Source organism: Tenrec ecaudatus, chromosome 1 (genome assembly GCF_050624435.1).
Source record: "Tenrec ecaudatus isolate mTenEca1 chromosome 1, mTenEca1.hap1, whole genome shotgun sequence".
NCBI lineage: Eukaryota > Metazoa > Chordata > Mammalia > Afrosoricida > Tenrecidae > Tenrec > Tenrec ecaudatus.
In genome coordinates, this window is record NC_134530.1 from 73493864 (window position 1) to 73507670 (window position 13807).

Here is a 13807-nt window from a genome sequence, read left to right on the forward strand (position 1 = left end):
TTTTTCTACTTGGGTCCTTGGTCTCAGCTCATTTTGCTCGCCCCTCCACCCCCACTCTCTCCCTCTCTCCTGATCCCTTGATAATTTATTATTTTTTTCATGTCTTTTACCAACCGCTGACTCCCTTCACCCACTTTTCTGTTGTCCATGCCCCTGGGAGGGGGGTTAGATGTCAATCATTGTGAGCAGTTCCCCCTTTCTCCTCCCACCTTCCCTTACTTATCCCCCCCACCCCACCCCCCACCCCCCGGTATCACTACTCTCATTATTGGTCTTGAGGGGTTTATCTGCCCTGGGTCCCGTGTTTCCAGCTCTTACCTGTACCGCTGTACATCTTCTGGTCTAGCTGGATTTGTAAGGTAGAATTGGGGTCATGATATTAGGGCGGAGGGGGAAGCATTAAAGAACGAGGAAAAGTTGTGTTTTTCATTGGTGCTATATTGAACTCTAACTGGCTTATCTCTTCCTTGTGACCATTCTGTAAGGGGATGTCCAATTGTCTACAGATGGGCTTTAGGTCTCCACTCTGCACTCCCCCTCATTCACATTGATAAGATTTTTTGTTCTGGGACTTTGATGCCTGATACCTGATCCCATCAACATTTCATGATCACACAGGCTGGTGTGCTTCTTCCATGTGGGCTTTGTTGCTTCTGAGCTAGATGGCCGCTTGTTTATCTTCAAACTTTTAAGACCCAGACCTATATCTTTTGATAGCCAGGCACCATCAGCTTTCTTCACCACATTTGCATAAGCACCCATTCTGTCTTCAGCAATCAAGTCAGCAAAGGTGAGCATACTGAACCAGTGTCTGTCTGCTGCCTTAATACCTAACATATAAATATATGTACATCAATCTATTTCCCTATCATTATATATAAATGTATTTACATATGGACATGTCTGTATTTAGACCTCTATAAATGTCCTTTGATGCCTAGTTCTTCCCTCTTTTTCCTTTTCCTTGCCTCTTGTTCCACTATCACACTCAGCCTTCATTTGGGTTTCTGTAATTTCTCTCGGCTACATTGCCCCATCAGGCATCCTACACCCTCCTCACCATCGATTTTAGATCACTTGTTGTTCCCTTGTCCCTGGGTTTGTTGACACCCCTCCTTCCTTGCCCCTGCTTCCCCCTCTCCGTGTCCCCCCAGAACCATCAGGCCTGTTGTTTTCTCCTCTAGATTGTTTATCCTGCCTATCTAGACAGATAAGCAGAGGCAATAATAAGCACAAAACCAAGACAAAGCAAAGCATAACAACAACAAAAAACCAACATAAAAAAATAAAAAGAAAGAAAAGCCTATAAATAGTTCAAGGTCTGTCTGTTGACCTTTATGAGTGTTTTCTAGTCGAGTCTGATGGGGTGCCATGCCCTGACCCCAAAGTTATTATTTTTGGTATTCCTAGGGGACTTCGTTGCTTTGCTTCCCTTGTGGCTCTGTTCCGCATCTTTAGTTTTTTGCCCTGGTGTGGTGCGGTCAGATCAAGCACAATCCTGCACTGTCTCCAGTGTTGTCCCTCGTAACATTATGGGTCAGTGAGGGACGTCATGTCTCATGGTGGGGCTAACCCTAATGGTCCTCTCTGTGCATTATCATTAAAAAATCATTTTATAGGGGGTTCTTACAGGTCTTCTAGCAGTCCATACATCAATTGTATCAAGCATATTTGTACATATGCTGCCATCATCATTTCCAAAACATTTTCTACTTGAGCCCTTGGTATTAGCTCTTTTTTTCCCTCCCTCCCTCCCCCACCCTTCCACCCTTGTGAACCCTTGATCGATTATATATTGTTATTATTTTGCATCTTACACCGCAGTGTTTTCCTTCACCCACATTTCTGTTATTCATACCATTTGGGGGGGGGGGATTGGTGAGTTATATATCCAACCTTGTGATGGATGTTCTCTTTCTCCCCCTTCCTCCTCTCCGACCATCTCCTACCCCTCATAATATTGCTACTCCCACTACTGTTCCTGAGGAGTTTATCTGTTCTGAATTCCATGTGTTGAGAGCTCTTATCTGTACCAATGTTCTCCTGCCTAGCCAGATTTGTGAGGTAGAACTGGGTCATGGTAGTGGGGGGGAGGAAGCATTCAGGAACTAGAGGAACGATGTGTGTGTCCCTGGTGCTACACTGCACCTTGGTTGAAGCACTCCATCCTTATAACCCTTCTACGAGTGGATTGTCAGTTATCTACAGATGGGCTTTGGGTCTCCACTCAAACCCCCCTCATTCACATCAATATAGTTGTTTGTTTTGGACCTTTTGATACCTGCTACCTGATCACTTCAACACCTCATGATCAAACAGGCTGGTGTACTTCTTCCCTGTCGACTTATTTGCTTTTCCCTGGTGGATGGCTGCTTGATTAACCTCAAGCCTTCAAGACCTCAAATGCTTTATATTTTGATAGCCGGGCACCATCCGCTCTCTGCATCACATTTGTTTATGTACCCATTTTTTTCTTGGCTGCTGTGAGCAGGGATGTCATATATATATGTATATACATATATACAGGGTTTTCCTCAGAGTAGCATATTCAGGCTTTTCCTCAGAGTAGCATAAGGAGAAATTAAAAGAAAGTAACTTCTAATATTTATTTCAATATGTAAATACTCAAGTGTGATCACTGTGGAAAATATATTTGGTGCTTGCAAGCTTGCTGTTAAAATGTGTTAGAGGATCAGAAGCTCTTCCACAGACCAAGTGCATGAAATTACTATTGGGGTAGACTTCATAATGTTCAAAGCTTGACCAAAACAAAGTATAATCTAGTTAACAGTATAGTTTAACTTCTATAATGCACAGTGTATATTAAAACAATGCAAAACACTCTGTGATGTGAAAATAGGCTCTGGGTTTCAAACATCATAGACTTGTTTTCACTTATATATTTTTAGTGGGAAGCAACTAAAAATTATGTGGGACATGAGAGAATTGATTGGAATTATTCCTGTTTTTTTCTCCTGTTTTATTTATTTACTTATTATCATTTTAAAATCATTTTACTTGGGGCTATTACACCTCTTATCACAATCCATATAGTCATCCCTTGTGTTAAGCATATTTGTATATATGTTGCCACCATCATTTTCAAAACATTTCCTTTCTACTTTGGCCCTTGGTATCAGCTCAATGGCACCTCTGCCCAATTAATATCAATAGCACTTCCCATAAAGGATTTGATAACAAAATACTCCCACAACTGTTTAAATGCCGCCTAGCAGGTGAATGGTACATCTCCATTGATAACCATACACAAAAATATGAAATCAGTAACTCATGGCAAATTAATGGTAGAATAGAAAATAATTTAAACTAGAAGAATATAGATATTTATGAGAATAATGGATTATTAAACATCCAGAGTGAACACAGTTAAACTTGACCTAAAGAGTAGAAACTGAGCAAGTAGAAATTCTAAAAAGGGAGAGTGCTGATACAATAGGTCAGGAGAAGTGTGAAGGAAATATAGTAAGACAGCGAATTTGCCATGATCTCTCATAATAGGCCCTTCACTCATATAAGACCAGTAGTTTCTTTTTTCTTCCAGGATTTTGTACTTCTTTCAAACTCCAAGACTTTTTCATGTTGCTTTCCTTTTTAGGACATGCTTCTCTGTTCTCTTGATTATATAAAAAAAAATCCATTTCTTCAAAGAACTCAGGCAAGGTCTAGAAAATGTTCTGCAGGTACACCCCAGCCCATGGCCCTTTTCTAGAGATCCTATAGTGGACTCTCTTACTTGAATAGTTATTACTCAAGAAACATGTGTCTGAAGAAAATATCTTTCATCACCTTTTTCGCTCTTTATTCTATATTTTTATATGAGGGGGTATCAAAAAATTCCTAATGCTCATTTGTTGTATTGATGTGAAGGGACAGTGCATTTGGAGTTTGTTCCACCAGGTCAGACTATTAATCAAGCTTTCTATTCGGAGGTTCTGAAAATATTGCATAAGAATGTGTGACAAAAAAGGCAATTGGGGGACTGGTTTTCCCACCACAACAATGCACCCTGCTCACGCAGCCATCTCAGTACACAAGTTTTGGGCCAAGCCAGCATGCCTCTCTTGCCATATGCACCTCACTCTCCTGACCTCACTCTGTGTGACTTCTTTTTGTTTCCATGAATGAAGAGGGACATGGAAGGACAGCAACTTGATGATGAGGAAGAGGTAAAGAAAAACGCAAGTGTAACGGAGACTACTTTGAAGGTGACAAGGTAGTTTTGAAAACATTTTTAAATACATAGCTTTGGAAAAAAATTCCATTTTGGTGGGGGATATTGCCTTGTACGCTTGGCTTACTTACTCTTTTCCTTAATTATGCACTAATTCAATATACATATATTAAGAATCTATATCATGTGTCATTGGTTAGGTATCAGCAGTTATCAATAGGCAAAATTAATAAGGCAGCATTTCTCAATAATTTCTCAACATGAAGAGCTAGTGGTGTCACAAATAATTTTATATGGTACCAATAATTTATATTGGTACCAATAATTTTATATTATATGCAATATCAATTTACATGGACCTAGGCACACTCTGAAGCACATGGGGGAGGGGACAGACTTATCTTTTGAATTCTCTTTCAATACTTCCTATCACTTCAAGGGAAAATTTTCAGTTAGCGGCTGCTGTATCCTTCCTTCACTCATCTTGGCCTATTCACCTTCCACAAACTTGTTATCTAACCAGGATTTAGTGGCAGTGTTTAGTTAACTGCATTTTGTAGGGCTAACTTCCACTTAAAGTACGGACACTTCATTGGTAATAATTCGATAAATGAAAAGAAAGTGAATTCAAAGACAGTAGTATAAATGGCAGGTAGAGAAGGCAATAGTTAGAAGAATATTCTGAAGTTTAGAAACTCCGCTACATAATATATTATTAAAATTAATCAATCTGCTTCTTTTTCTATCCCTCTCCCTCACACAACTAATTAACTAATCTAATAAGAAATCATAAGCCACACAATACTCACAGGAAGGCATTTAATACATAGCCTTTTCTACTACTTATGAAGTAGTCAAATAATTAAATTATGACAATTATTATGTGTGTGCTTATTTAAGATAAAAACATTTCAAAATGTCAGTGTGACTACACATATAAGGACGTATAAAGGAGATTTTTTAAGTTCCTGGAAATTTCTATTGTTTTCATTACATTTTCTCATGAACTTTTAACGCCCACTCTCATGGATGCTCTAGTCTGAAACTAGGGCAATTGGAAGCCTGTCATTGATAGATAAGCTGGTCTACGCGTACCTTATACTCCTTGGGTCTGTGGCAGCCATGATGAGAATGATCTGCAAAGGGTTATCAAAAGAATTAAAGCATAAATAATCCATGTAATAAAAAAAGAAAATCTGATTCTATCTTTGGGTTTTGCTACTACAATGGGTTCCTACAGTTCTTGTTCATAAAGTTGGTTTGAGAAATAACTTAAAGTCCTTCAGACCTGTGAAATAAAATTGACAAGCCAATCAATTGAGTCTATAGTTTGTTCAGTAATAAAGTGACTTTGCAAATACTACTTGTGATAGGCTTATTATACTAACTAGGCCTTCGCAGGAATGGATGGGCAGAGTTAAATTAAGTCACAGCTTGATTGGAGGGCACCAAGGTAAATGCTTTCTGAGGCCAGCTTCCCATGGCTCTTTCTCCCTGATAACTGGACCAGTGTGCTGCTGCTTGAGCTAGTCCCTTGACTCGGCTGTGTGCTGCTCTATCTGTGGGCCGAGCCAACCCATGGATCATGTTGACCTGTGTACATCATGAGAGCTTGTGATCATATTAGGACCTGGCCTGCACACTCCAGAGCTACTGACTGGTTCCACCCTACCTGCTGCCTGCAGGCTGACTCTGCCTGTCTTGCCTGAGAGCAGACTCTAATGTCGGATTCCTTTACCTTGGACCTGCAGTCTGAGTTGAGTGGAAGGACCTTCAGTATTGTTAACTGTTCCACGAAACTGAGTTGAATTGCGCCCTCTTTACTGCTGTGTGGAATGATTAGCTGTTATATTCCTTCTTGCTATGTAAGCCTATCTATCTATCCATCTATCTATCATCATCAGTGTTCTGGTTTTGTTTCGCTAGAGAACCCTGCCTAATACACTACTCTCACTAGAATAAGAAATATCTGAACATAGATGGGAAAACTTTTTAGTAAATAAACCAATCTTTCCACATGGAGTGGATAATTTAGATAAAAAGCAGGTTGAGATAAAATATAATTTTTATACATCGATATGATAGGTATTGTTAGGCTACATGTGCATCCATTGCTGGAGACAAGGCTAAAATGCAGAGGTGGTCATGAAAAGGCCAGCTTCACACAGTGGGAACACAGTGCACTGTGTACATCCCACTGGGGAAAAAGATCTGCATTATAGCCCAGGCACCACCATTTCTTGTATGACCCAGAGAAAATTACTTAACCCTTCTAAGTTCCAAATTCGTTATCTGAATGATCGGGATAATAAGAGTACCCCTTTAATGATATCATCTTAAAGATTCCATAAAACACAGAAATGTTAACTCTTATTGCTAACAGCAGCATGGACAGTATCACTATCAAATTCTAGCCTAAACAAGACAGGTTTGATTTCTAATTCTACCACTTATCAAATACACTGTCTTGGCCAAGTTGTCTGTGTTCCTCATCGTAAGACTATAAAGTGTATCCTTTTACACATAAGAGTCTCTGCAATACTCACTGCCAAGCACACTAAAATAGTAATTTGTGAATTCTTAATTACGTACACACACACTCCTGGCCAAAAGCATACATTTTACATTTACATTTTACCTCCCCGAAGCATCTTTGCAAGACAGAAATTGCTATTAACCTAGAGACCTAGAAGAGACTATATGCAGTAAGTTCTGTAGCTAGCTCTCTTTTATGGCACAGATGTATGCTTCCCAGACTACTCTGGAGGTTAGCTGCTATCAATGTCTCTCCAGCCCAGCTCCTCTTGGCTGTAAAACCAATGTACAACATAGCAACAAGTGGCAGAAGAAATAAAAGCATGGCAAAGACATGTTGGGTCTAATTCTCCAAATCAGTTAACTTCGTAAATTACCTAACTAACACATAAACTATGTTTTTGCATGAAATACAGCCCCAAAGGCACTACTTTCACAAGTGCACTATTCTGAGTCTCCATTTACTGAAAAGTGAGAACCAAGTCATCAACCATCCTTTGTCTGGGGGCTCTGTTCTCCTGAAAGAGGAAAGACAAAACCCAACACCCCCATCAAAGCCATTCCTGTTCATAATAAGAGCCATCTCAGAGGCAGGAAGAATGCCATCGTGGAAGATCTACCAGTGGAACAAATTAGGAGGAGGAAGCTAAGATCGGAGGCACCAGAGGCTGCAGCACAGAAATGGAGACACAGAGCCATTGCTTTGAGACTGTAAGGCCGAGTGCAGCCTGGCTTCCTGGACAACACAGCTAGAGGCCAAAGGGCCATTTAACTGAGAACTGGAGAGAAACTCAGCTGCTGGACAAGGAGAGGTGTTGTTGAGGACCACTGATTGCATCCTTACTATTGCCTAACTCTGACTTATTGTAACCTATTCCCTTCCCTAACAAACCCTGTCATTGGGATTTATCCATGAGTTCTGTGTGGCCATTACAATGAATTTCTCAACCTAGTAGAAAAGTAGTGTGTCCTAGCAGCAGTGGTTGGTCCTGGGATAGGTAAAGACAGATGAGAGCGTGGAGGCATGCCTGACCTCTTCCTGTGACAATCTACCGTTGCGTCTGTGTGAAGTTGGATTTGTCTTCTCCCAGCTTCACGCAAACACAGAGGTCAGCTATGGCCTCCCTGCCTTGTCTGCGGCACACCGTTTGGGAAGAAAATGCAGTCAGCTGTACTTTCCCCAGGTGGTTTTAGTTTCTTTTGGAAGTTTATGTAACACTAAACGTGTCAGTATGCTAAAACTCTGCCTTGTCTCTCTTTTTCCATAAACCATTTTGAAACCATCCCTTCATTAGCCTACTATCTCCTTTCATTTGCACAAATTAAGCTTTGACTTTGCTTAATGTTCACATTTAATCTTCCTCACCAACAACGGTTAATGCTCGCTTCAAAGTGTGGGAGATAAAGCCATAGCCCAGGGTCATGAAGTGCTTATGATCTCTTTCAGGTAAGTATGCCAACTTGAAGAGCAGCAGCATGAAAGAAGAGACTAAAAGTCAGAAACGACACAGGCAATTAATGCCATAAAACGGCACAACAGTCTCTTCATGGTTAAAAAGCAATCAAGAAAATTCAAGGGAGGGGAACCTGAGCTGGGCCTAAAAGAATAGATCCTGCTTAAGGAAAGTATTCCTAAGAAGATTTAGTTCAGATCTTATGTGTGTGATTCTCAACAACCAATTCTGCTTCTTTCAACCTCAGGTTTTCTCATCAGTTAAATGAAGATAAATAATAGAATTTAGACCTAAACCATGAGGTTACTCCGAAAATTAACCAAGAAGTGCTTTGAATATTGGCTAGCAGAAAACACATTTGGCAAATATTCATTGCTGTTTTATATATAAATGGAACAAGAGGTGTTCATATGAACAGAACAAAGAAATACTGAGTGTTTAAAATCAGGAAAGGTGTGCACCCTTTCCCCACACTTATTCAGTCTGAATGCGGAGCAAATAATCCGGGAAGACGGATTACATGAGAGAGACTGCAGCATCAGAAGCAGAGGGTTTTATCAGCACGCTACCATACGCAGATGGCACATCCTGGCTTGCTGAAATCCAAGAGGCCTTGAAGCACTTGCTGGTGAAGATCCAGAACTGCAGCCTACAGTCTGGATACGACTCAACGTCAAGAAAACAAAAATCCTCACAATTGGACCAATGGATGATATCACAATAAAAAAAATAAAAGAAAGAAAGAAAAGATGGGGTGGTGATGGCAAGGCAGGGAAGATGGAGGATTACCAGGCTGATGATGGTTGATGATGTGAGCAACATTGTCAAAGAGGCTAAGGAGAGTGGGAACCCTACCCACCCAGCAAGGTGAACTAATGGACCACGGATGTCGGGGAGCAGACGCAGAGCTAGCTCACCAAGCTGGGAAAGCCGTTTAAGTGCATCGTGACCTGTGTCCTCATGCAGAAGAATGGAGCCAGGCTGTACACGGTGAGCTCTTGCTTCTGGGACAGTTCCACAGACAGGAGTTACACTGTGCGCTGGAAGAACAAGACCATGTACTGCATCGTCAGCACCTTTGGCCTGTCCATCTAGTGCCCACTCTGCCGTCCCCCCCTCAGCATCTCTGCCCCTCGGCCACCTCTCTCGTGTGTTCCTTTTGTTTGTTTGTGTCATCTGTCTCCAAATGTCGAGAACACCAATCAAAGGATGGCACTGCCACAACACCCCCCTGGGGTAGTCAGAAGCCGCGTGGTCACGTGTCTTAACTCTGACTCTTCTCCTCTAAAGTGCTCAAATGGAAATCTGCACATGTGGAACTTTCTCTGCTCTCTGAAATGATTTAGACACACTAATTTCTCCATTGCTTGTACTTTTGTTAGGATAATAAGTTATTCCAATTTCAAAAGAAAAGATCGAATTTGTCAAGGATTTACTTTTGATTGAATCCGTAATCATGGCTCATGGAAGCGGCAGTCAAGAAGTCAAATGGCGTATTGCATTAGGCAATCTGCTACACGAGACCTCTCTAAAGTGTTAAAGAGCAAGAACGTCACTCTACAGACAAAAGTACATCTGATCAGAGCCCAGGTATTTTCAATTGCCCCTTATGCATGTGAAAGTGGAACCATGAATAAAGAAGACCAGAGGTGAATTGATGCATTTGAATTATGGTGATGGTGAAGAATATTCAAACCACCAAAGACTGCCCAGAGAACACACCCATTTGTCTTTCGGGAAGTCTCGTCAGAATGCTCCTTAGAAGTGAAGATGGTGAGATTTCAGTCTCACTTACTTTCGACACATTCCCAGGAGACACCCATTGCTGGAAAAGGTTATTATGCTTACTAAAGTAGAACAGTGAAGAGGAAGATCGTCGAGATGGCAGAGCGTCACAGAGAAGGATTGACACGGTAGTTGCAATGATATGGTCAAACCAAACAATCCTGAGAAGGCCACAGAACCAGGAACAGCTTTCTTCTGTGCACAGAGGGGTAGCTTTCACCCAGCAGAGAGAGCAGCACCTAAAAATTGCTCGGCATTTCAAGGCAGGGACTTCTAGCCAGCTAACAAATGATGAACCTCAGGGCTCATTAATTCAGTGCTACTTCCACTAATATAAGGACATTCAGAAAGGTCCTTATTGTGAAACAAAAAGCAAAGGGCAATAAGGGTTCTTTAGTCTAAGAATAAATTATCTTAGAATAAAGTGTTTAGTTTCAGAAATATGAGATTATGAATTTGTTAGCCAAATGGCTTTGTTACACACTGAAATTAATCAAATGCCAACTTATTAAACCAGCCACAGGTAATATGTGACTTAATCCCACTCAAAGCAAGCCAATAAAACAAAGTAAAATGACTCATATGATTTACAAAACTGTAGATTGAATGGAAGAAAACTGCCACAACGTTCTCTGCCAAACGGCTGACGTTTTGGTTAGTAGCCAAACACATCAACCACCATGCCACCGGGCCTGCTCACTGGGCCTAGTGGGACTGGTGAATGTAGCAAATGGGATTTAGTTTATCGGATGATTATCTGATGATCAATAACAAAACACTGTCCGCCACTGTCATTGCTATGATGGAACCCATGCTGCTGCCACTGTTGATCCATCTCAGGGAGAGCTTCCTCGCTGTTGGCTAATCTACTTTCTCAAGCATGAATCGTTCCCCTGGAATTGATGCCTCTTGACTACTTGCCCAAAGTATGTGAGATAAACTTTCAACACCCTTGTTTCTAAGGCGCACTCTGGGAGCACTTCTTCAAATACAGACTTGTTGGTTCTTCTAGCCTCCTTTGTGTATCTGATTCACTCTGCCAATCCCATACACCTAGTGTATCATTTCTCCTCAAGACTTTATTATTTATTGTCTAGCTTTCATGAGACTGAACATACCAGCGTTTGGGTCATTGAGTCCTCAAAGTGACATATCTGCTTTTATCACTTTAAAGAGATATTTTACAGCAGATTTCCCCAACACAATACATTATTTCTTGACTGCTGCTACCATGAGGTTTCATTGTCGGTCCAAGTAAAATGAAGCCCTTGATATCTTTTCCATTTATCAAGATATTGTTGACTGGCCCACTTGAGAGGGTTTTTGCTGTCATTACGTTGAAGGGCAATCCAAACTGGAAGGCTTTGATCTCTCAGCAGGTGATTCCAGTGTCTTCACTTCCAGCCAATAAGATTGTGTCACCTGTAGATCACAGTTTGTTAATGAGCCTACCTCCAATCTTGATGCCGTGTTCTTCGCCAGATACTCCAGCATGTGGGATGATTTGTTCAACATACAGGCTGAAGAATAAGTATGGTGAAAAGACACAACCCTGACACACACCTGATTTTGAACCAATCAACAGTCTCTTTAGTCTGTTAGAACAACTGCCTCGTTCTATGCATAGGTTACACATATACATGTACAGAGCTCAATGAAGTGTTCTGGAATTTCCATTCTTCACCATGTTATCCACACAGTCAAATGCCATTATGTAGCTAATAAAACACAGCTAAACATCTTTCTGGTATTCTCAACTTTTAACCAAGATCCATCAGATAGAAGCTAATATTCCACATTTTCCATGCTCTTCTGAATCTGACTTGAATTTATCTGTCTGTGCGGTGCTGTGATTGTGTTTGAATTATCCTCAGCAAACTTTTACTTGCCTGTGAAGTAAATGATATTGTTTGATAATTTCTGCATTTAGTTTAATCGTCTTTCTTTGAAATAGACATGGACCTCTTCCTTTTGGCTGGCCAGATAGGAGTCTTCCAAATCTCTTGGTAGGACAATTGAGTATTTCCAGTACTGCATTCGTTTGTTGAAATATCTTAACTGATATTCTATCAATTCCTGGGTTTTCTTTCTCACCAATGCTTTCAGTACAAATTAAACTTCTCCCCTTTCGTATCTTATCATATATGATCTACTGAAATATTTGAATGTTGACCAATTCTTTTTTTTTTTTGGTGCATTGATGCCATTTCCTTCTATTTTCTTTAGACGCTTCTTTCATTTATCAGTATTTTACCCATAGAACCCTTCAATATTGAAACAAGTCAAGTATTTTCTTCATTTCTTTCAGCTTGAGAATGCTGGGGATTCTTGTATTTTGTTTTTCAAACTCAAACCTTAGCACATTTCATCATAAAACACTTTACTTAGGTTTCTTGTTCCACCCTTTGAAATTTTCTGCTCATTCTTTCAAGGTCATTTCTGGTCATGGTTTTAACTTCTTGACCTTTTAGAACACGTTTCAGAGTCTCTTCTGACATCAGTTTGAGCATTTTTAATGACTTTTTGCTTTTTTCATATACGAAAACAGAAGCCCCCCCCCCAAAACTTTGTATTTAAAGGTTTTTTTTACAAAACAACATTACGCCTACAAAGTACTCTCCATTACACTTAACACGTTTGTTCAAATCTGTGATTCAATTTTTGTAAACATTTTTCAAACTCATCTATTTGGATGGCTGACAGCACCTCCCTTTTTAAAAAAATTTCTTCAAAAATCACTGTCCTTTCATGTCCCTTTTCATTCACAGAAACAAAAAAAAGGTCACAGGGAGTGAATAAGGTCAGGTGAGTAAGGTGCACAGACAGGGCATGAGAGGCAGGCTGTGTTTTGCCAAAAGCTGGCGCTGAGCTGGCTGCATGACCAGATCCACTGTCGTGATGGCAAAACCAGTCCCCATCTGCCACAAATCAGGCCTTTTTTTGGTCACACATTGTTATGCCATCTTTCCAGAACCCTTAAATAGAAAGCTTGATTAACAGTTTGACCTGGTGGAACTAACTCCAAATGCACCATCCCCCTCACGTAAAAAACAAACAAACAAATGAGCATCGTCTTGATCTTTGATTTCACTTGACGAGCTTTTTTTTGGATCTTCCACTGGCTCGACTGAGGTCTGGTTCTGGGATTGTAAGAAGAGCACCAGGTCTCATCACCATAATAAACTTGGAGGAAAACATTCTGGGCTGCTTCAGAGAGGTTCTTTTAAAGCACAACATGTTTCCAGTCAACACTGTTTTTCCTGGTCAGTTAGAACCCGAGGAACAATCTGCGCAGTGACCTTTCTCATTCCCAAATACTCCATTAACATTCACTGACCCAAGCTCCAAGATGGTCCAGATAACTCTCCCATCTCTTCAAGGATCCATCTTACATCTCTCCAAGCCTAAGTATATGGATTTTGTTGACATTTTCACCCATTCAGGACCTACACAGACGTCCAGAATGAGGTTTGTCATCAATCGACAGCTCACCTTTTTTGAAAGGAGAAAACCACTTGTACACTTGAGTTTTTCCCATAGCACTGTCCTCGTAAGCTGTATTCAACATCACAACAGTTTCTGCATTTTTCCTGAGCATAAAACAAAATTTCACAGCCACATGCTGTTCTCTTAAATCCGCCATCACAAAACACAAAGCTTGAGTGAAACTGCTTTTATGAAACATTTACTGTGACCAGAGGACCTTTTCCGGAGATGCCACTGGGTGCACTACTTCAGAGCAAGTTGCTGGATGCTCACCTAGCAGGAAAAATACATACTACACAAGTTCTGCCCAGCGAAGCTTTGTTCTGTTTTTTTTTTGGGGGGGTACCCCCCTCAT

The 13807-nt window shown here is 40.7% G+C and overlaps 1 protein-coding gene across 9 annotated transcripts in view; it reads right to left on the bottom strand.

The window, feature by feature from the left end:
* Window positions 1-13807, bottom strand: part of SPATA6 (spermatogenesis associated 6) — a 112744-nt gene that overhangs the window by 40452 nt on the left and 58485 nt on the right. For 6 of the 9 annotated variants that reach the window (XM_075555825.1, XM_075555838.1, XM_075555842.1 and 3 more), the window contains 2 exons: window positions 9099-9221; window positions 5288-5328 (listed from right to left, as the gene is read on the bottom strand). In XM_075555825.1, coding sequence (XP_075411940.1) covers window positions 5288-5328; window positions 9099-9221 — 164 coding nt within the window. The remainder of the gene's footprint in view (window positions 1-5287; window positions 5329-9098; window positions 9222-13807) is intronic. The other 3 variants (XM_075555843.1, XM_075555840.1, XM_075555839.1) reach the window with 1 other exon arrangement.